The sequence below is a fragment of the Mesoplodon mirus genome, assembly GCF_964341445.2.
Source record: "Mesoplodon mirus genome assembly, chromosome: 3".
In the NCBI taxonomy this organism is placed as follows: Eukaryota; Metazoa; Chordata; class Mammalia; order Artiodactyla; family Ziphiidae; genus Mesoplodon; species Mesoplodon mirus.
Genome location: NC_138978.1, coordinates 33,702,731 through 33,725,593, shown reverse-complemented (window position 1 = coordinate 33,725,593; position 22,863 = coordinate 33,702,731). Strand labels below are relative to the sequence as shown.

Genomic DNA, 22,863 nt, shown 5'->3' with positions numbered 1-22,863 from the left:
CACAGGCTCCAGACACGCAGGCTCAGTAGTTGTGGCTTACGGGCCCAGTTGCTCCGCGGCATGTGGGATCTTACCAGACCAGGGCTCGAACCCGTGTCCCCTGCATTGGCAGGCAGATTCTCAACAACTGTGCCACCAGGGAAGCCCTATTTTTAGTTTTTTAAGGAACCTCCATACTGTTCTCCATAGTGGCTGTATCAATTACATTCCCACCAACAGTGCAAGAGGGTTCCCTTTTCTCCACACACTCTCCAGCATTTATCGTTTGTAGATTTTTTGATGATGGCCATTCTGACTGGTGTGAGGTGATACCTCATTGTAGGTTTTTTTTTGTGTGTGGTACGTGGGCCTCTCACTGTTGTGGCCTCTCCCGTTGCGGAGCACAGGCTCTGGGCGCGCAGGCTCAGCGGCCATGGCTCACGGGTTCAGCCGCTCCGTGGCATGTGGGATCTTCCCAGACCAGGGCACGAACCCGTGTCCCCTGCATCGGCAGGCGGACTCTCAACCACTGCGCCACCAGGGAAGCCCCTCATTGTAGTTTTGAGTTGCATTTCTCTAATGATTAACCTTCACCCATTTTGCCCACCTCTCACCTCCACCTCTGGCAGCTACCTGTCTTTCACTTTCTTAGTAGTGTCCTTTGAAGCTCAGAGTTTTAAATTTTGATCCAGTCCAGTTTATTTTTCTTTAGTTGCTTGTGCTTTTGGTTTCATATCTAAGAAACCATTGCCTAAATCAAGGTCATGAAGACTTACACCTGTGTTTTCTTCTAGTATTGTAGTTTCGACTAAAATTATTTTATTTTATTTATTTATTTTTAAATTTATTTTTGGCTGCGTTGGGTCTTTGTTACTGCGCATGGACTTTCTCTAGTTGAGGCGAGCAGGGGCTACTCTTTGTTGCAGTGCGCAGCCTTCTCATTGCAGTGGCTTCTCTTGTTGCGGAGCACAGGCTCTAGGCATGCAGGGTTCAGTAGTTGTGGCACACAGGCTCAGTAGTTGTGGCTCGCGGGCTCTAGAGCGCAGGTTTAGTAGTTGTGGCGCACAGGCTTAGTTGCTCCACGGCATCTGGGATCTTCCTGGACCAGGGCTCGAACCCATGTCCCCTGCATTGGCAGGCAGATTCTTAACCATTGCTTCACCAGGGAAGTCCCCAATGTTTACTTTTTCAAGTAACTATTGTGGTTTTCTTTGAGGGCTAAGGTATGGTAAACATTTTAACTATTCTATGGCTACCTTGAAGCAATGTATATTATTTTTATACTGCAGTGTTCTCTCTCTCTCCCCCTCCATCTCCATATATATTAAGTACTATATTATTTAATTCTTCTATTTCCTTCTTATTGTCGACTTGATGTTCCAAGGACTAAGAGGTTTAGCTTTCCCATTCTGCTTGTAATTTTGTTAAATTCCTTATATTTGTAATGACTTTTAAATATTTTGATTTTGCTAATGCATTTTTAGTTTCCCTACACGCCTTTCTCACTTTCTCCACTTTTATCTCATCTCATCCTGTTTCTTTTTCTTCTCCATCTGTTTTCTCTTCGTGGCCTTCTGCTCCTATTTCAGGAGGCTGTGTTTTCTTTCATCTTCTTCAAGATGCCAAACAGTCTCCTTACTTGTTCTTCTAACTGTCATATTAATCGCTCTTAAAGATCTGCTCCTCCAGAGTCTTCATTTTTTAAAAAAAATTATTTATTTATTTTTGGCTGCTTTGGGTCTTCGTTGCTGCGTGTGGGCTTTCTCTAGTATGGCGAGCGGGGGCTACTCTTCATTGCAGTGCGTGGGCTTCTTATTGCGGTGGCTTCTCTTTGCTGCGGAGCATGGGATTTAGGCATGTGGGCTTCAGTAGTTGCGGCGTGCAAGCTCAGTAGTTGTGGCTCGTGGGCTCTAGAGTGCAGGCTCAGTAGTTGTGGCGCATGGGCTTAATTGCTCTGTGGCATGTGGGATCTTCCCGGACCAGGGCTCGAACCTGTGTCCCCTGCATTGGCAGGCAGTTTCTTAACCACTGAGCCACCAGGGAAGTCCCCTCCTGAGTCTTTAGAGTAATACTTTTTTTTGCTTATTCAGAAATATTTTTTCATATGCCCAATTTCTTAGTGTTTTCTGTTTACTTGTTCTCGATCAAAGAAATAGCTGATGTTTGCCAAAAAAACCAAAAACCAAAACAAGATATATGAATTGTCCTTTTTACTGGTTTGTGAGGCTTTCAGCTGCAAGTAACAATATGTCTCAGTGCAAATGACATTTGACTGAAATGACTTATTAGCTTACCTAAGAAGAGGGGAATTAGAGCTTGGTTAATTCATCAGCTCAACAGTGCCCTCAAGGACCCAGATTTTTTCTTTCTCTCCACTCTGCCATCCTTATAACATAGGCTGGCTCCCTTATGGTGGCAAGTTGGATGCAGCTGCTCCAGACATCATCATATCCTTACCATCCAGGGCAGAAAAAGAACTGTTTCTTCCTTGTTGGTATCTTTTTTTTTTTTTTAAGTTGTGATTCTATTCCTTTATTTCTTAATAGATCTTTATTGGAGTATAATTACTTCACAATACTGTGTTAGTTTCCGTTGCACAACAAAGCGAATCAGTCATATGCATACACGTGTCCCCATATCCCCTCCCTCTTGAGCCTCCCTCCCATTCTCCCTAGATCCCACCCCTCTAGGTCATCGCAAAGCACTGAGCCCATCTCCTTGTGCTATGCTGCTGCTTCCCACCAGCCAGCTATTTTACATTCGGTAGTGTATATATGTCGATGCTACTCTCACTTTGCCCCAGCTTCGCCCTCCCACCCCATGTCCTCAGTTGCAGGGCAGGAATAAAGATGTAGACATAGAAAATGTTGGTATCTTTTTAAAAGCCAGAAACCTTTCCCATAATCCCTCCTCCCCTTAGGTGATTTCTCCTTTTGTTGGCCAGAACTGGATTATGAACCCAACCCTAACCCAATTACTGGCAAAGGGAATGAGTACACACAGATGTTTTAGAACAATCAGAATTAACCTGAGTCATCTCAGGGCAGACAGTAGACCCTGAATCAAAAACTGGGCTCAGTCAGCGGGGAAGGGGGACATGGCCATTGAATAGGTTTCCAGTCGTGTCTGCTGTACTCTCAGCCCCACTTTGGTGCTGACTGATCTCATTACCAATCTACAGTAGGAGGGCAGGTGCTTGGGCTCAGTTTTTAGCTCCACTGTCAGGATTTATCAGGCTTTCATCTAACATAGCTCTGCAGGGCTGAAATGCAACCTTCTCCTACCTCTATATCCTAGCCATCTGATAACTTTCAACAAATGTAGTTTTAAAAAATGACATTCCTGGGCTTCCCTGGTGGCGCAGTGGTTGGGGGTCCACCTGCCAATGCAGGGGACGCGGGTTCGTGCCCCGGTCCGGGAAGATCCCACATGCTGCGGAGCGGCTGGGCCCATGAGCTGTGGCCGCTGAGCCTGCGCGTCCGGAGCCTGTGCTCCGCAGCGGGAGAGGCCACAACAGTGAGAGGCCAGCGTACCGCAAAAAAAAAAAAAAAATGTAGGGCTTCCCTGGTGGCACAGTGGTTGGGAGTCCGCCTGCCGATGCAGGGGACACGGGTTCGTGCGCCGGTCTGGGAGGATCCCACGTGCCGCGGAGCGGCTGGGCCGGTGAGCCATGGCTGCTGAGCCTGTGCGTCCAGAGCCTGTGCTCCACAACGGGAGAGGCCACAACAGTGAGAGGCCAGCGTACCGCAAAAAAAAAAAAAAAATGCTAATGCCCGAGTCCCACCCCACAGAAATTATGATTTAATTGCTTTGGGTTTATGACCTGACCTGGGCATCAATACTTTTTTTTAATTGTGGTAAAAAACATATCACATGAAATTTACCAAATTAACCATTTTTAAGTGTACAGTACAGTAGTGTTAACTATATGCAGTTATTGTACTACAGACCTCTAGAACTTTTTCATCTTGCAAAATGCAAACTCTATACCCCTTGAACAACAACTCCTCTTTCCCTTTCCCCCCAGACCCTGGCAACCACCATTCTACTTTCTAAAAGTTCGATTACTTTAGATACTTCATAGAAGTGGAATCATGCAGAATCTGTCTTTTCGCGACTGGCTTATTTCACTCAGCATAATGTCCTCAAAGTTCATCCATGTTGTTGCATGTGATGGGATTTCCTTTTTTTAGGCTGAATAGTATTCCATTGTATGTCTACATGACATTATTTTTTCCCCCAGCTTTATTGAGATATAATTGAATTACACCTTTGTGTAAGTCTAAGGTGTACAATGTGATGATTTGGTGTATGGTGAAATGATTGCCATGGGAAGGTTAGTTAACACATCCATCACCTCACATAAGTATGTTTTATGAGTCTGGTGAAAACATTCAAGATCTCTCTTAGCAGTTTTCAACTACACCATGCCATACATTAGATCCCCAGATGTAATTCATCTTATAATTGGAAGTTCGTACCTTTGACCAACATCTCCCCATTTCCCCCACCCCCTACCTCTTGTCAAGAGCCAATCTACTCTCTGTTTCTATGAGTTTGGCATTTTTATTATTTTTTTAATCAATTATTTATTTATTTATTTATGGCTGCATTGGGTCTTTGTTGCTGCACGCGGGCTTTCTCTAGTTGCGGCGAGTGGCGGCTACTCTTCGTTGTGGTGCGCGGGCTTCTTATTGCAGTGGCTTCTCTTGTTGTGGAGCACAGTCTCTAGGTGCGTGGGCTTCAGTAGTTGTGGCACGTGGGCTTCAGTAGTTGTGGCTCGCGGGCTCTAGAGCGCAGGCTCAGTAGTTGTGGCGCACGGGCTTAGTTGCTCAGCAGCATGTGGGATCTTCCCGGACCAGGGCTCAAACCCGCGTCCCCTGCATTGGCAGGCAGATTCTTAACCACTGCACCCCCAGGGAAGTCCCGAGTTGGCATTTTTAGATTCTACATATAAGTGAGATCATGCAGTATTTGTCTCTCTCTGTCTTATTTCACTTAGCATAATGCCCTCTTGGTTCATCTGTGGTTTTGCTAATGGCAGTATATCTTTTTTTAATCGCTGAATAACATATCATTAAATATATATGTATATAATTTTCTTTTCTTTATCTGTTCATCTGTCAACAGACACTTATGTTGTTTCCATATCTTGGCTATTGTGAATAATGCTGCAGTGAACATGGAAGTGCAGAAATTTCTTCAAAATTGTGATTTCATTTCCTTGGGCTATATACTCAGAAGAGGGATTGCTACATCACATGGTAGTTCTATATATATTTTATTGTATTTTTTATCAATTTTTAAATTGAAGTATAGTTGATTTACAATGTTGTGTTAATTTCTGCTGTACAGAGTGATTCAGTTATACACGTATATACATTTTAAAATATTTTTTCCATTACAGTTTATCGTAGGATACTGAATATAGTTCTCTGTGCTATTCAGTAGGACCTTGTTTTTTATCCATTCTATGTATAAAAGCTTACATCTGCTAAATCCAACCTCCCACTCCACCCCTCCTCCAGCCCCCTCCCCCTTGGCAACCACCAGTCTGTTCTCTAGGTCCTTGATTCTGTTTATTTTTCATAGATAGGTTCGTTTGTGTTATATTTTCGATTCCACATATTAAGTGATATCATATGGTATTTGTCTTTCACTTTCTGACTTCACTTAGTATGATAATCTCTAGTTGCATCCTATTCTTATTTTTTTAAAGAACCTCCACACTGTTTTCCATAGTGGCTGCACCAACTTACATTCCCACCAACAGTGCACAGGGTTCCAATTTCTCCATAGCCTCATCAACACTTGTTATTTTCTGTTTGTTTGTTTTGTTTGCTGTTGTTTGTTTGTTTGTTTTTGATCCTAACAGGTATGAGGTGATATCTCATTGTGGTTTTGACTTCCATTTCCCTGATGATTAGTGATATTGAATATCTTTTCATGTGCTTATTGCCCATTTGCACATCTTCTTTGGAGAAATGTTTATTCAAGTCCTCTGCCCATTGGGTTATTTGTGGGTTTTTGTTGTTATTGTTGAGTTGTAGGAGTTCTTTTTATATCCTGGATATTAACCCCTTATCAGATATGTGGTTAGTAAATATATGCCCCCATTCCATAGGTTGCTTTTTCACTCTGTTGATTGTTTCCTTTACTGTACAGATGTTTTTAGTTTGATGTAGTGCCATTTGTCTATTTTCGCTTTTCTTGCCTGTGTTTTGGTGTCATATTCAAGAAATCGTTGCCAAATCCAATATCATGAAGCTTTTCCTCTATATTTTCTTCTAGGAGTTTTATAGTTTCAGGTCTTACATTTAGGCCTGTAATTCATTTTGAGTTAATTTTTGTATGTGGTGAAGGTAAGGGCCCAAATTCATTCTTTTGCATGTGGATATTCAAATTCCCCATCACTGGGGACTTCCCTGGTGGTCCAGTGGTTAAGACTCTGCGCTTCCAATGCAGGGGTCGTGGGTTCAATCCCTGGTTGGGGAACTAAGATCCACATGCTGCACAGCATGGCCAAAAAACAAAACAAAACAAAAATCAAATTCTCCAGCATCATTTGTTGAAGATACTTTCCTTTTCCCATTGTGTGGCCCTGACATCCTTGTAGAGGAGCATTTGACCATATATGTGAGGGTTTACTTTTGGGCTGTCTGTTCTGTTCCATTGGTCTATAGTTCTGTTTTTATGCCAAGTACCATACCGTTTTGTTTACTGTAGGTTTGTAACATTTTGAAGTAAAAAAGTGTGAGGCTTCCAGGTTTGCTTTTCTTTCTCAAGATCATTTTGACTGTCCATGGTCCTTGGAGATTCCATATGAATTTTAGAATTTTTTTTCTATTTCTGCAAAAAATGCTATTGGGATTTTGATAGGAATTGCACTGAATTTTTTTAGGTCACTTTCGGTAGTATGGACATTTTGACAGTGTTAAGTCTACACTCCATAAATATGGATGTCTTTTCTTTTTTTAAACACAGATTTTATTTATTTATTTATTTATTTATTTATGGCTGTGTTGGGTCTTAGCTGTGGCACGTGGGATCTTTTGTTGCAGTACGTGGGCTCTTCATTGCGGTGTGTGGGCTTCTCTCTAGTTATGGCACATGGGCTTCTCTCTAGTTGTGATGTGCAGACTCTGTAGTTGTGGCACGTGGGCTTCAGAGCACGTGGGCTCTGTAGTTGTGGCATGTGGCTCAGTGGTTGCGGCGCACAGGCTTAGTTGCCCTGCGGCATTTGTGATCTTATTTCCCTGAACAGGGATTGAACCCACATCCCCTGCATTGGAAGGAAGATCCTTAGCCACTGGACCACCAGGGACGTCCCAATAAATATGGATGTCTTTCTGTTTATTTGTGACTTCTTCAGTTTCTTTCAGCAGTGTCTTGTAGTTTTCAGTGTGCAAGTTTTTTGCTTTTCTGGTTAAGTTTATTCCTAAATATCTTATCTTTTTTGATGTTATTGTAAGTGGGATTGTTTACTTAATTTCTATTTCATATTGTTCATTGTTAGTGTGTAGAAATGCAAATGATTTTGTGATTTGATTTTGTATCCAGCAACTTTGCTGTATTTGTTTATTTGTTCTAACAGTGTTTTCTGTGGAATCCTCGGGGTTTTCTACATATAAGATTATGTCATCTGTGGAGAGAGATCATTTTACTTCCTCCTTTCCGATCTGGATGCCTTTTATTTCTTTTTCTTGCCTAACTGATCTGTCTAGGACTCCCAGTACTGTATTGAATAGAAGTGGCAAGAGTGGGCATCCTTGTCTTATTCCTGATCTTCAAGGGAAAACTTTCAGTTTTTCACCATTGAGTATGATGTTAGCTGTGGGCTCTTCATATATGACCTTTATTATGTTGAGGTAGTTTCCTTCTATCCCTAGTTTGTTGAGTGTATTACCTCTTGCCCAGATTATTAGAATAGTTAAGTAGCTTGTCTTCCTGCCTTCTGTGCTCCCTAATGTCTCCAAACCGCAGAGAGTGTAGAAAGAGCCTGGGGGATTAGAACCAGCCACCATGAGGAAAGCTGGAGTATAGGGTGTGGGTAAGCAGCACGTGACCTGATGCTTTCCCCCTAGGAGCCAGGGAAGCAGAGAGCTCTGGGGTGAGAGAGGCCTCCCTTCCCTCTAGTCCCGCAAAGATGCTATCCCTCAAGCCCCGTGCCTCAGGAGCATCCTGTCCCCCACAGACCCTTTGGTCATGCTTCTGTGGCTCCAGTAGCCCCGCCTCTAATCCCCGCTTGTCCAGACTTTCCAGCCCCTGTCCCTGCCCCACAGTCAGATCTGGGTCCAGAACCTTGCATTACTTACTTTCAGCACCATGGGAGGAAGATGAGATCCGCAGGGACCGAGTGGAGCCCCAGAGTGTGTCCTTGTCATGGCGGGAGCCCATCCCCGCTGGAGCCCCTGGGGCCAATGGCACGGAGTATGAGATCAGATACTATGAGAAGGTGAGTCGGGGTCTGGGAGGGACCTGGGGCTGCATTCCTGGCTGTGATCTGCCCCCCTCACCCGCTGGCTTCCTTCTCTTCATAAGCACCTCCCAGCAGAAGTCCTTCTTACTTTCTTTCTAAACATTTCCACAGGCCCTCTAAGGGGCCTGCCCAGCTGGGGTTTCTTCTTGTCCTCTCCTCACCATGGACCCCACTGCTCTCCCTCTTTCCCCACGTCTCCGTTCATCACTGGTCATCATGTCCATTTTCACCACTTCTGCCTAGTGTGTACAGTTGACAAGAAGCCTTCTCTGGGGGCTGATCCAGATTTTGTGTGGCGGAATCATGTACATACAATTTGCAATCCTTTTAAGAAAAAGAATGCAGAAATAAATTGTTTCAGATTTTACAGAAAGGTACCACGGTGGGAGCACATTGCTAGGTCATGGGGGCCCCGTGTTGGTAAACGTTTAGCAGCCAGCTCTGCAGAGCAATGAACGTGTGCATTATTATTATAATTTTGCTGACGTGAGGAATGTGTAACCCATCATTTACAAATAAGAATAGAAAATATACAGCAATCCTTATTGTAAACTCCATATCGCCAATTGGTTCTCATAGGATACTTCTTGCTGATTTTTGCTGACCTCTTGTATCTGTTGTCATCTCTGGTTGCAGCTCAACCATGGTTTGACAAGTGGAGTTACAACCGGATCCACCGTCTCTTTTCCGCATAAGTTAATAAACTTATGGATTTAAATTCAAACTGTTTGAATTTGACATGTAATCTGCAGTTACACTGCTTCTCACCTTGGTGCCAACTGTATTCATTAAAGTGAAACCTTGCTTTCAACTTAGCCCTACATGTGTCAGGACTTCACTCCCTCCTCAGTGACTCCAGGGAGTTCTTTGCTGAATCAGTCGGTTTTTGAATACGAGAAGTCTGGAGAGCTGTGAGTTGAGAGAGAGAGACAGAGACGGAGAGAGAAAGACAGAGAGAGAAAGAGAGAGTTGGGGGCTTTCAGCATAGAGATAGTAGCTGAAGCCAGGGGAGCAGAAGGGATGACCAAGGTGGGGGGCATGAATGAGAAGAGAAGTCAGGGCAGAGCTCTGGGGATCCCTGATGTCTAGGAGACCGCAGCGAAGGTCACTGGGAAGGAGCTAGGCACGCAGCAGTTGCTTAGAAAGGGCTCATTGAAGTGACACTTGGGGATCACAGCATAGATACAGTCCCAGCACTGAGCTGGGTGGATGCTTCCAGGCCCTTAGGGAGTTTGAAGTTGCTGGGAACAAACATCCTTGAAAAGAGGAGCCAGTACCAAAGGGGCTGTGTTTGAAAGCCTTCAGGAACGTCTCATGGAGCCCGATGACCAGAAGTGTGGCTGGTGTCACGAGCTCCTCACGCCGACTTCTCTCTGTGCACCAGCTCCACCTCCTCTGCAGGGGCCTTGCTCCTAGCACTTGGCAGCTGCCGAGGCTGGCAGCCTTGCCCCTTTCCCCCACCCCGCCCTGAGCCTGTCCTGTCTCACAGGTCATGCAGTCATTGCACTGTCTTTCGGTGGTTTGTTCAAATGCCCGGAAGGGAGATTCTGATTGGCCCAGCTTGGGTCAGAGTCTTCCCTGATTCCTGAATACCATGGCCCTAGAACTGGGGCCACAGGTATAGGGGAGGTGCACCTCTGGGGGCTGTGAGTGTGGTAGGGGCTCTAATAAGGGGGTGTGGGCAGAGACAAAATAATGGTAGCATGTCCAGCAGGTACCATTATCAGATGTGTTGGGGGCAGGATGATGTAGAGCACAGAGCACGGGACCTGGAGGAATCGAGAAGGTGTCACCCCAACCCTTCTTTTATTTTATTTTATTTTATTTTTTTGTGGTACGTGGGCCTCTCACTGTGTGGCCTCTCCCGTTGCGGAGCACAGGCTCCGGACACGCAGGCTCAGCGGCCATGGCTCACGGGCCCGGCCGCTCCACGGCATGTGGGATCTTCCCGGACCAACCCTTCTTTGATGTGAGCCTCACCTGTTAAAGGAGATAGGAATGCTGCTGTGAGGATTGTAGGAAGTTGGCTCCTATAGGGTCTAGCCCAGCAGCGGGCAGTGAGTGGACCGTTGCTGGGGCCCATGGGAGAGCCTGTCTACCCCTCTGAGCCCGATTCCTTATCTGTGAATCCGTGCCTTGCAGGACATTGTGAAAGTCCGATGCCGAGGGGAAGGAAAAGTTGTGGGATCCAACAAGGGCCGAGCAGGTGTCAGGCCTCATTGTCTTCTTCTTTCCTCTGAGGGGTCAGGTGCAGCTCACCCTCTGGACTGCCAGGCCCTGATGCCCTTCATCCTAGCATCCCTATGAAGGCCAGCATCTTCTCTAAAGTTTCTCTTACTTGGAGGTGGGGCTGTTCTCAGCTACAAGTACCACCGAGTATGGGGGGGAGCTCGTGGTGGAGAAAGGGGCTGGTGACCCTATGGAACAAAGCTGTGGGATCTCCCCAAGACAAGTGGAGTTATTCCACCAGCCCAGGCTCCTCCCTACTCCTTTCCCCCGACATCCTCCCAGGAGAGCGGGGCCAGCCCTGGGTCTGGGCCTCACTTCTCGGTCCCTCCCCAGGGTCAGAGTGAGCAGACTTACTCCACGGTGAAGACAGGGGAGCCTGCGGTCACCGTCACCAACCTCAAGCCGGCTACCCGCTACGTCTTTCAGATCCGGGTGGCTTCCCCAGGGCCCTCCTGGGAGACCCAGAGCTTCAACCCCAGCATTGAAGTGCAGACCCCTGGGGAGGGTAAGTGATGTGTCAAGTGAAGAGAAGACCCAGCCCGGGGCTGGAGCAGGGAGGCAAATTGGGGCGGGTGGTGGTGGTGGTTATCTGTGCAATTAAGGGAACCTGCAGAACAGTTCAGTCACAACCTAATTAATGGATGAATTTGATGGACTTCCCTGGCGGTTCAGTGGTTAAGACTTTGTGATTCTACTGCAGGGGGCACAGTGGAACTGGTCGGAGAACTAAGATCCCACGTGCTGCTCAGTGTGGCCAAAAAAAAAAAGCATGAATTTGGAATCCAGCAACTAGTGGCTTAGATTGGGTACCTGTCCTGGAGGAACGGGGCCCATGAACAACTATAACCCAGGTCTCAGCTGGTGTCTCCCTGCCTCTCAGACCCTCCCATGTCTCATGGAAACATCCTGTGCCTTCTCCAAGATTCTTCTCTTTTCTTGGGAGAAATTTTTGTCTCCTGGTCACTTCTTGCCCTTGACCACTAAATTCTTGTTCCCATCCTGCTGCTTTGTCTCTGCCATGCTACAGACTCAAACGTGGGCCCCCGTCCCTCTTCCCACTAGGCCTTACAGTGTGAAGCCCAGCTCACCCTCTGGACTGCCAGGCCCTGACATCTATCATCCTAGCATCCAACCTTCCCTGAGGGTTGGGGCACATGAAGGGAGTTGCACCTGCAGCGGTAAACAAAACAAAACACCAGGAGAAGTGGTTAGGATTCAGCGCTTTCATTGCCAGGGCCTGGGTTCAATCCCTGGTCAGGGAACTAAGACCTCATGAGCTGTGTAGTGCGGCCAAAAACAAACAAAAAAACACCAGGAGAATTGTACACTTTCAATGGGTGAATTGTATGGTATGAGAATAATTTCTCAATAAGCTCTTACCAAAACAAAGCAAAACAAAAGCTGAACATCAGATATTCCCAATCCTAAAGCAGCTCCAGCTCTTGCGCACGGTGTGGTGCTGCCCCCTCCCCCCTTGGCTTCCCTCCCCTGGTTCCTCTTCTCCCCACCCACCCCCAGTTCCCCCTCCTGATGCGTGCAGAGCATTTAGCACTCTCTTTTGTTGTTCTCCTGCTGCTAAAACAGCCCTCAGGATATCACCTCTATCTACCCCGAGCAGCTCATGAAAGTATTTTCCCGGACAAAGGCAGTTCCCCCTAAGAGGCATCCTGGCACCAGCTGTCAAGATAATAATTCTTTCCAACCTGCTACATGAGTCTAATCCAAGATAGGAAGGGTTCTGAGCCCAAAGGGAGGTGGAGATAAAATGTTGAGGGAGTTTGAGTTCTGGGAAAGGAAACAGCACTTCTTGCTCGAATGCCTGTCTCTGCCAGACCTTGGCCAGGTGCTGGCAAGAGATTAGAGCTGTGTCTTGAAGGCTGGGGAACGTCTGAATGTGTGGAAGTGGGCAGGGAAGGCATTTTGGATAGAGGAAGCCATCAGAACAAAGGCTGGCGGGTTTGGCTGGAGTGGGTGTGGCGGAGGGTGGGAGCTGGGAGCCAGTAGCTGAAGAGGGCTTATGACTTCCCTTAATTTGGTGCTTCTTAGTTGGTAGATACACTGCTCAGCTTCCGGCCAGCCTCCTTTGCTGTGGCCCTGGCTATGGGGAGTGGTTCCCCAATCTGCAGAGTACTTTTTCCAGTGAGCTGTGACCCCAAATCAGGATCACGAGGAAGGACCATGCTTCACTGCTGTATTAGTTACCCGTTGCTGTGTAGCAAATTACCCCAAAACTCAGCGGCCAAAAACAACAGACGTTTATTATCTCATGGTTTCCTTGGGTCAGGAATATGGGCAAGGCTTAGCTGGGTGCCACCTGTCTCAGGTCTCTCAAAGGCTGTAATCAAGGTGTCCTCTGGGGCTGCGGTCACCTCCAGGCTTACCTGGGGCGGAGTGGGGAGGGGGTGTCTGCCCCCCTGCTCGGGCTCTTGCTGGCTGTTTGCGGGAGGCAGGCACATGCCTCCTGGGCTTCTCCAAGGGCTATTTATAACCCAGCAACTAGATTCTTCCAGAGACTGCGAGAGAGAGAGAGCAAGAGGGCACCTGAGACAGAAGCCAGTCTCTTGTAACCTAATCATGGAGGTGACATCCCATCGCTTTTGTTGTATTCTGTTGATGAGAAGCAAGTGACTGTGTTCCGCCCACACTCAAGGGGAAGGAGCACCAGGAGGTGGCGAATCCAGGAGGGCCATCGCACAGGCTGCGGACCACAACCACTTTTATCTCCATCCTCAGTTTCCGCATCCGCATGGATACTTCATTTCAAACAGTCCTTGGCAACTCCACCGCCTGCTGCCACCAGCTGGACCCTAGACCCAGTTCCCCATCTCTGAAAATGTGGGCTCTGAAATCTTCTCTTTGACCCTGACCTTGTTGGCCTCTAACTCTCCCTTCCTCTTCTATCCCTCTTCCTCACTTGGTCTGTGACATCCTAATAGCAGCTCTTGGGATCTGACCTCATCTCCCAGGCTCTCAGCCCCTCCTGTCCCCACAATCATCTCTCCCCAGTGAGCAGATTCTCCCGGCAGAAACACGCCCCACCTCTGCCGGCCCACATTCCCCGGACATCGTGCTGCACCTGCCCCGCTAGTCCCCAGGCTTGGCTGTCCTCCTCTGTCCCTCGCCAAGGCTGCCTGCAGAGTTGTATTTTTCTAATCTCAGTTTAGTCTTCAGGGCTGCGTAGCATTTTCCCCGTTCTCGACAGTTACCCCAAACTGTCACGTCTCTCAAGCACCTCCCCTCTCTCCCCTCTCCCGAGCCAGCAGATCCCCTCACTCCTCTCCCTGTGGGCAGGAACTCTGTCTATTGCTCGAGCTCCCTGTTACCCTTGGGATATACTGGCTCATACTCCTGGCCTAGCATTCAAGGACCTTCCGGTTCTGTCTCCTCCCCCAGTTCCCTTCACCCTGCCGCCCTCCAGCTTTATACCTTCATATCTTGCATCTGCATCTCTGCCTCCAGGCAGTCTGTTTTCCAGCCACATGGGATGACTTGCCATTTTCCAGACCCAGCAGGTGCATCTAAGCATCATCAACAACCCTTTCAATCTTCCAGGTCCAGTGCAGATGATGCCTTTTCTGCAAACCTTCCTCGCTGGCTTTAGGAAGAAATTATCACGCCTCTGCTCAGCTCTGCTCATGTCTCTGTTTCTTTTTTTCGTTCTACAGTTAAGATTTTTCATTTCTGTCTCCCGCACTGGTCAGTACACCCCTCCAGAGCAGGGATTTTGGCTCATCCATTGCTATCTCCCCAGAACTAGTGCCACCCTGGCACACATGTTGAATGGATGGATGGTTGGATGGATGGGTGGATGGATGGATGGGGCTGAGAGCCTGGCTCTTCCCCTGGGGAAACAGTTCAAAGCAGAGGCTTTAGGATCAGGTTCGAATCTTAGGTTCACTGTTTGTTAGCTGCGTGACCTTGGGCAAATTACACAACTTTTCTCAGTGTCAGTTTTCTCACCTATAGAATGGAAACAGTAACACCTTACTGGCTTGGATCACTTAGTCTTGAATGGAGCAAGTGTGCATTAAATGTTAACTCATCATTATTGCTGGTGACAGTTCTGGATGGGGGCTGGGGAGCTTGGATGAGAGGCCATCCCCCTGCAGAGCTACCTTCATTGTGCATCAGAAAGGCATAAAGGGAGGCCTGGGCCTGCCTGTCTGGATGTCTGCTCCTCTGTCAGAGCTGGGCTGCAGTGGAAGTGCCTTGCCCTGGGAAAGGAGGAAGCTCCAGGTGCCCCTGTGGCTGGTGGGGCTGCCTTGGTCCCTTGCCGCTGGGAGGCCGGGCCGAGTGCGGAGGTGCTGTGGGAATCCTGCTGTGGGGTGAGGACAGGAGTCTGTCCTGGAGCTTCCCTGGGAGCCTGGTCCTCTGCCTCTCTCAACCTCGTGGTTTCCCTCCCAGCTGCCTCGGGGTCGAAGGACCAGAGCCCCGCAGTCGTCGTCACCATTGTGACCATCTCAGCCCTCCTCGTCCTGGGCTCTGTGATGAGCGTGCTGGCCATTTGGAGGAGGTAGGTGGCTGGTCCCAGCCTGGATGATGCCTGATGGGCCATGTCCCTGTGCACATTCACGTGTGCTCACAGGCACCCATGTCTGTATCTGCATTTGCACCTGTGCGGATGTGCACGGGCGAGCACACCGCTGTGTAGATACAGGCGTGGCTGGTGTGGTCCTGGCCCCCCCCCCCACCGTCCCGACCCCCTGCTCCTGCAGTCAGCAGCGTGGCAGCCAGCACGGCAGCTAGCTCGGCCGCTCTGGGATGAAGGGGATTTAGCTCCTTAACTCATTAAATGTCAGAAGGCATCGCTGAGGATGGAATCAAGCTCCAGCTGCTCCGGTGTGATTAGGATCCTCCTGAGGCGCTCAGAGGCCCCCAGCCCGTGCCCGCAAGGGATCTGGAGGCCCTTCAACACAGGCAAAAGGAAGAGAGGCAGAGATTTTGTGTGTGTGTGTGTGTGTGTGTGTGCGTGCGCGTGTGTGCGCGCGCGCGCGCACGACGTGCAGGGAGAACAGGAAGGGGAACTCATAAGCCAGAAACCCCCAACCCCCAGCAGAAGGAAGCTGGCAGAGTGGGCTGAGAAGGGGGATGGGAGGAGGGGCAAAGATGTGGAGCTTGGGTCTGGCTCAGGGAAGATTCCGGCCCTTTGGCATGCAGCAGAAATCTCATGGCATATATATCGCCCTTCTCCCCAGGGCCACAATCTGCCACATGCAGAGGCACCCCGGGTGGGTTCCAGGCTGGGGCCGAGGTCAGCAGACTGGAGGGGCTGGAAAGTCTGCATGTGACAGGCTGGAGTGGGGGGAGCAAAGGAGAGAAATGGGCCGGCCCGGGAGCCACACATCAGCATCCTGGAACCGCCTGTGGGCTGGAGGGACCGTGAGCTTTCACTTGGCTCGGAGGGGACTGTTTGCTTGGTCTTGAATAAGGTGCCGAAAGTGACTGAGGAGGAGAGAGTCTGGGAGCCAGCTCTGCCCGGCCAGGGTGAGTCAGGAAGGCAGGACAAGAGTGGAATCTCCTTCCTCACAGAGCTTAAAGGTCCTTATGTGAGACCTGTTGGAAAAGCGGGAATGGACAGGAGCTGAGAGCATCTCGTCCTGGCTGTGAGCTCAGGGTCTCTGGGAGGCAGAAGGAGGAAAGGGGAGAGAGGTGAGCAAGGAGGGCCTCTTCAGGCAGACTCTCCAGAACAGGGGCAGCTACCCAGCAGCTCCTCGGAGACAGAGGCACCAGAGCAGGCAGAGTAAGCCAGGGGTGGATTTCAAAACCTGCTCAGAATCACACGGCACCAAAATGAGAATCTGCCTGGTCTAGCGCTGACGGGCAGAGAGGCACACATCTCCAGCACGTGTGTCCCAACTTTGCAGACAGTAACACCTCCCTCAGCCGCCGCCTCCTCTCACAGTCTCTGCGGTATCCGCTCTGTGCGGTGGGCTCCTTACCTCCACTTTCCCTCCCCAGTCCATCTTGCGTCACCCAGTGGGAGCTTCTCATTTTCTCTGCCACCACTCCTCCAGCCACTCAGCCTTGCCCCCTTCATCCCTCGTTACCTCTCCCAGGTGTTCCCGTCATTCATGGAAGTCCTGTTCCCGTGCTGGATGACTTCAGTAGCCATTGGAGGACCTGCCCCACCCCTTGGCCTCTGGGTTCTTTGACTCCCTTGTTTCCGCGGACCTTCTCTCCTGTTCCATCTCAGCTGCCCTCTCCCATCTCCTGACGTGGACCTGGCCATCACCCCAAATACTGACACCAGTTCTGCTTTTGCCCTGCAGACTCCCCGTCCTTGCAGCTCGCTCCCTCAGCCACGTCTGCTGCACCTGCTCTTTAACAGCATCCTTAACCCCTCAACTTCTCGCCCCCAAGTCTACACACCTGCTTATCTCTGCATCCATCCTCCCCCTCCTTTTGATCTGGAGGAGGTGCCGTTCTCCCGGCCAGGATCTTCTACCTGTGACCATACTTCCTACCATCTCAGGAACCCATTACTATTGATAATGTCCACTTCTTCCCCACATGATAGCTAACATTTATTTAGTGCTTAGTAAGCTCTTGGCACCAGTGTGATCAGGCACGGATGTCTTTATCCTGATTTTATTAAAGAGAAAACCCAGCCCCCTGGTCCCGCAGACAGAGAGTGGACCACCTAGGGAGCCGGTCATCAGCTTCCAGAGCCCGTGCTGGCGACCGCCATCGTGACCACTCCATACTACAGGACAGCCTCCTCTTTCCCACTGGTATCGGAACGTGGTCTTCTCTCTCCAGTCGCCCCAACCGCTCCTCCTAGAGCCTTCACGTGACCTCCTCCCTCTGCTCCACTTTTTCTTTCCTTGCTTCCTGTGATATCGCCCGCCACCTCCCCCCACCCCCGCCCCCGACTTCCCTTCTGTTTCCCTCCAGTTTCTCTGGTGGTTCTTTCATGATCTCCTCCATGGCATCCTTCTCCTCTACCCAGTTTTTAAATGGTGGGGGTCCTCAGACTTGTTCCCTGTCCCACTTCTCAGGCTCCCTCCTCTCCCTGGGCAATACCCCCAGCTCCAGAACTTGTATCTCCAGAGCACACCTCTCTGCCAAACTCCAGACACACATATAGCTAACTCCCTGCTCATTGATCGTCCCTGCTTTTACCAGAGGCCCTGCAAACTCAAATGTCTAAATGAGAACTCCCGATCTCAGTAACTGGTACACCCCACACCCTGCTGGGCAAGCTGGAACCCGAGTTGGTCCAACCTTCCCCCTCTCCCTTTCTGACTTCCAGCCATCTCCAAGCCCTGTGGCCCTGTCACCTAAATGTGACTTGAGTCCTCTTACTTTTCTCTGAGTCCATGGTCACCACATAGCCTGAGCCACTGACATCTCCTGCGGGGACACAGCAGCAGCTGGGATGATCTTCCTAAAATGCAAATTGAACTTTGGCTCAAAACCCCCCAGGGGGTTCTGGGCCCTCTCCTCTGCCCCCAGAATAAAACCAAAGTCTTTTATCTGGGCCTGCAAGGCCCTGCCTCAGGGGGCCCCAGATGCCAGCCTGTGGCTTTGTTGATCATGATGCAGTCCTTTGGTCCATGGCTGCCTCTGTCTCAGGAAGCCATCCTTGACGGCCCCGGCCACGTCAGATCCATCTGTTAGGTGTTCCCCACGGTGCACCACCCTTCTTTGCTTGGACCTGTGAGTGGGCTTGTGGTTCCTTCTCAATGTTTGTTTTCTTGACTAGACTGAAAGCTGCCCCTGGACACAAGGTCTGCCTGTTTTGTTCAGCTGTAGGCAGGGGAGCAGCTTGGGCTTGAAGTCAGGGCATGGATTTGGGTGCCTCTGGAGTTGCAAGAATACACTGTGTCTCAAAGTGAAAATAACTAGGAATGCGGAGGCGGGTGAGGGGTTAGGTCTGGGGCTAGGGTCGTATGTGTGATGTGGGGAGAAGCTTTCAGACCAGCAGGACAAGAAGGCCCCTCCCCTGGGGCGCAGGCCTTATCCTTTTGGAGGAACAGAGAGGTGCTGCCCTGGGTGCTGGTGAGATGGGAAGGGCTGGGACAGCCTGGCTCAAAGAATGACTGCGGACCCCCCGACCCCCAACCCCCTACCCCAGGACCTGCAGCTATGGCAAAGGAGGTCGGGATGCCCATGATGAGGAAGAGCTGTATTTCCACTGTGAGTTGTCTGGGCCTGACGCGGGGCGGGGAGGGCACCCCCCTACCTTACCCCTCAATCCTCTTCCTTGCTGCCATTGCATACCCCCCACTCCTCCAGTCGTGGAGGCCCCTTGTCTCACCCCCCTCTCTTTCCCTGCGTTCCCAGTCAAAGTCCCAACTCGCCGCACATTCGTGGATCCTCAGAGCTGTGGGGACCCGCTGCTGGCCGTTCATCTGTTTGCCAAGGAGCTGGATGCGAAAAGCGTCACGCTGGAGAGGAGCCTTGGAACAGGCAAGCTAGGCACCCCGGAAGCCTTATCCGTTGGGAAGCCCCGCCTCCGCCCCCTCCCAGCCCTCTCTAGAAGACCCTCCTCCATCCCACCCCGTCTCTATGCTGTAAGCTTGCCTCCACCCCAAGTCCCGCCCCCACTTCTGGAGGCCCCGACTCTACCCAGTCCCCACCCTGAGCCTCCGCACCCCCGCCCTCTCTAGAAGCCTGTCCTCCACTCTACCCCGCCTCTATCCTGTTAGCCCCGCCTCCGCCCCCTCCTCTCTAGAAGCCCCTCCTTCACCCCACCCGCCTCTATCCTGTAAGCCCGCCTCCACCCCAAGTCCCGCCCCCATTTCTGGAGGCCCCGCCTCTACCCAGTCCCCACCCTGTCCAAGAAACGCCCTCTCCACATCAAGCTGGACCTCCGTCCACCAGGGTCCAGGGAAGGAGGTGGCAGAGGAGTCTGTGACCCTGCCTTCCTACCCTTTGCCTGTCCCCAAGGTCAGAATTCTCTCCATTCAGGCCCTTTCAGAGCTGGCTCTGCAGACTGCCACTGGCAGAAGTTTGGTCCCAGGCCTTCAAGGGACGATGGGGAGGGGCCTTTGCAAGCTTGGGGACCAGGCATACCTGAGTTCTAGTCCTGGCTCTACCACTGACCAGCTGTGTGACCAGGGGTACGTCCCTTTTCTGCTTTGAGCCTCAGTTTCTCATCTGTTAAATGGGCATGATATTTGCCTCAGAGCTGATGTGGGGGCTTTCCAGCACTCAGCCCAGGGCCGGGTTCACAGTGGGTGCGTGCTCTCTAACGGTCAGTCCCCTTGCTTCCTTTTTTCCTGTCTGCAAACCCTCAGCCCCTGCACTAAGGCAGCGCTTTCACCAGGAGCCTGACACTCTTCCCTGGCACTGTCAGCAGACTCACTGGGTAGAGATCAGAAAGGGGCAGCATGGCAGAATAGATGTCATCGTTACCCTTCCTGGGTCACCCTGGGCCTCTGATGTGCTGGCACGTGCAGCGTCCTCTCTTTGAGACTTTGGAATTTCCCACCAAAGCAGGCAGGGAGGACTCCCCATTTCACAGAGGAGAAAACTGGGACCGAAAGAGGGAAAGAGCAGAAGCCCATGTCACACGGCTGGTACTCACTTTACCAGGATTTGAAATCAGGAGATCCGAGTCCCAGGCCGGAAACGGCCCCTGATCCAGAAGCTGCTTTCTCCTCGGCTCACCCTGCCCAGGTTGGCCGAGGGAGCAGCCTCTGGTGGATGTCTGAGGTGCTCTTTCCCCCCAGGGCGGTTTGGGGAGCTGTGCTTCGGCTGCCTGCAGCTTCCGGGCCGCCAGGAGCTCCCCGTGGCCGTGCACACGCTGAGGGAGGGCAGCTCCGACTTGCAGAGGTTCAGCTTCCTGGCCGAGGCCCTCACCTTGGGCCAGTTCGACCACAGCCACGTGGTGCGGCTGGAGGGCGTCGTCACCCGAGGTAGGGCCCATGCTCCGCCAGTGTGGGAGGAGATGATGGGGTGGGAGGTGGAGGTGTGCCGTGCCCCCAGGCCCTGTGCTCAGTCATGAGAGGGAGCCCCGATGCTGCCCACCATAGAGAGAAGGGCTCAGCTCTCCTTGGCTGACTCTGGGTGGCCTCTCGGACCCTGCGTGATCTTTGGGCGTGTGGTGACACTCGGTGGGGTTGGATCACTTGGACCTTCAGTGATCGCCCTCAGCTATCCTCACCTTGGCCTTTGTTCCCCTCAGATGACACCTCTTTTGTTCTTCAGCACAGAGGGTCCTGGGCTGGGCAGGAGGGTGGCAAGACTCAGGGAGCTTGGCCTGGGTTCTGGCCATCTTGGCGGGGTCTGGGGCCCAGGTGGGGGAGCACATGTGCTCACAGAGGGCAGCAGGCACCTTAGCGTGTGTTCCCCTCCCTGGGTACAGGAAGCACCTTGATGATCGTCACTGAGTACATGAGCCATGGGGCCCTGGATGGCTTCCTCAGGGTGAGTGGCCTGGGCCCTGCGCGGTACTGATGACCATGATATTCTTGGTCCCCCAGTTTTCCCTTTGGTGGGGCTTGGGGTTGGCCTCATTCCCTATAAAGATGCCCACTGGCCAGGCTGACCTGGCAGGTCACATGGCAAACTGAAGCCCAGAGAGGTCCAGTTGACTTCCCTGGGGTCACCCAGCAACAGGGGAAGCGAGAGTGCAGCCTGGCCTCGCTCTCCTCCTCTCTCACAGCGGCATGAGGGCCAGCTGGTGGCTGTGCAACTGATGGGGCTGCTGCCTGGCCTGGCGTCGGCCATGAAGTATCTGTCGGAGATGGGCTACGTCCACCGGGGCCTGGCGGCCCGCCGGGTGCTGGTCAGCAGCGACCTCATCTGCAAGATCTCCGGCTTTGGGCGGGGACCTCGGGACCGAGCAGAGGCTGTCTACACCACCATGGTAAGGAGCCCTTCCCTCAGCAAACTGCCCTGGAGTCCCCATCCCCCCCATCCCCCTTTCTGACTGTGTCAGGGTCACTCCTGCCCCTCCATCCAGTTGTCCGTGCCAGTGTGGGCCTCGCCTGTGGTCAGCCTGTGGGCCTTCCCTAGATGAGCAGCCGGGGAGGCGGCAGGTGGGGCTGGATCTGTGGCTCTGCAGGTGGGGAACCCTGGCTGTGACCTGGTCCCCTCCTGCCCCTGACCTGCCTGCCTGCCCGCAGAGCGGCCGGAGCCCGGCACTGTGGGCCGCCCCCGAGACGCTTCAGTTTGGCCACTTCAGCTCCGCCAGTGATGTTTGGAGCTTTGGTGTCGTCATGTGGGAGGTGATGGCCTTTGGGGAGCGGCCCTACTGGGACATGTCTGGCCAAGACGTGAGTGACACCTGTGGCTTCTGCTCCTTGCCTTCTGATCCTGTTGCTCCCTGACCTCAGGCCCCAGCTCCCTGACCTCTGCCCATAACCCTTGACCTGTTAGCCCCAGGCCCCTCTTCACTGTCTACTTGCTTCCAGCCCTGCCTGGTCACCACTTGAGCCTTCCTTGGGATGGGGTGAGTGTGTGTATTGGGGGACCTAAAACCTCCTGTCTGCCTGCTACCCCCGTGGCCTAGGTGATCAAAGCCGTGGAGGATGGCTTCCGGCTGCCACCCCCCAGGCACTGCCCCTCCCCCCTGCACCGACTGATGCTTGACTGCTGGCAGAAGGACCCAGGTGAGCGGCCCAGGTTCTGCCAGATCCATGGCCTCCTGAGCAAGATGGTGCAGGATCCAGAACCCCCGAAGTGTGCCGACACTACCTGTGCCAGGTACAGCTGTCACCTCGCCTGTCCCAGGTACATTCCCATGTATCTCCAACCATACCAGACATAGCAGAACTCTCACCTGTCCACGAATGCCCCCCCGCCACCATGTACAAGTACAGCTGCCCCACCTGTCCTCCCCCACCAGTCCAGGTACGACTACTCACTCAGGTACCCCTGAGTGATCTAATACTCCCACCTGCCTTAGGCATGTATAACTTTTCATCTTAGTCACTTCTGCTTGTCCTGGGTTTTACCCCACGTATCCCAGGTAGAGTGACCACATACATAAATGTGGTAATAGTCCTAACATATCTGTAGTTCCAATAAATAAGTGAAATTAGTATTAGTGTCCCCAGTACCAGTCACTTCCCAAACTCTCCTAGGTACATCCTACCCAAGACTGTTCCAGATACTCCCAGTGCCTTTACCTGGCTCCTATGCAGCTCACTCTCTGCCAGCCTGAGCATCGTGAACCCTCGCCTGCTCTGAGAATACCAGGAACCCTGTGTGAGCCAGGCCTGTCG

General features: G+C 51.4%; 1 protein-coding gene across 1 annotated transcript in view; it reads left to right on the top strand.

Moving 5' to 3' along the window:
* EPHA10 (EPH receptor A10) overlaps positions 1-22,863 on the top strand; it is a gene marked incomplete at both ends in the record, with an annotated part of 39,504 nt that overhangs the window by 16,100 nt on the left and 541 nt on the right. Inside the window, 10 exons of the mRNA XM_082615515.1 lie at positions 8,301-8,434; positions 11,021-11,192; positions 15,092-15,200; positions 18,765-18,826; positions 18,974-19,099; positions 20,365-20,550; positions 21,000-21,061; positions 21,300-21,503; positions 21,763-21,912; positions 22,149-22,342. Of these exons, the coding sequence (XP_082471641.1) occupies positions 8,301-8,434; positions 11,021-11,192; positions 15,092-15,200; positions 18,765-18,826; positions 18,974-19,099; positions 20,365-20,550; positions 21,000-21,061; positions 21,300-21,503; positions 21,763-21,912; positions 22,149-22,342 (1,399 nt within the window). The remainder of the gene's footprint in view (positions 1-8,300; positions 8,435-11,020; positions 11,193-15,091; positions 15,201-18,764; positions 18,827-18,973; positions 19,100-20,364; positions 20,551-20,999; positions 21,062-21,299; positions 21,504-21,762; positions 21,913-22,148; positions 22,343-22,863) is intronic.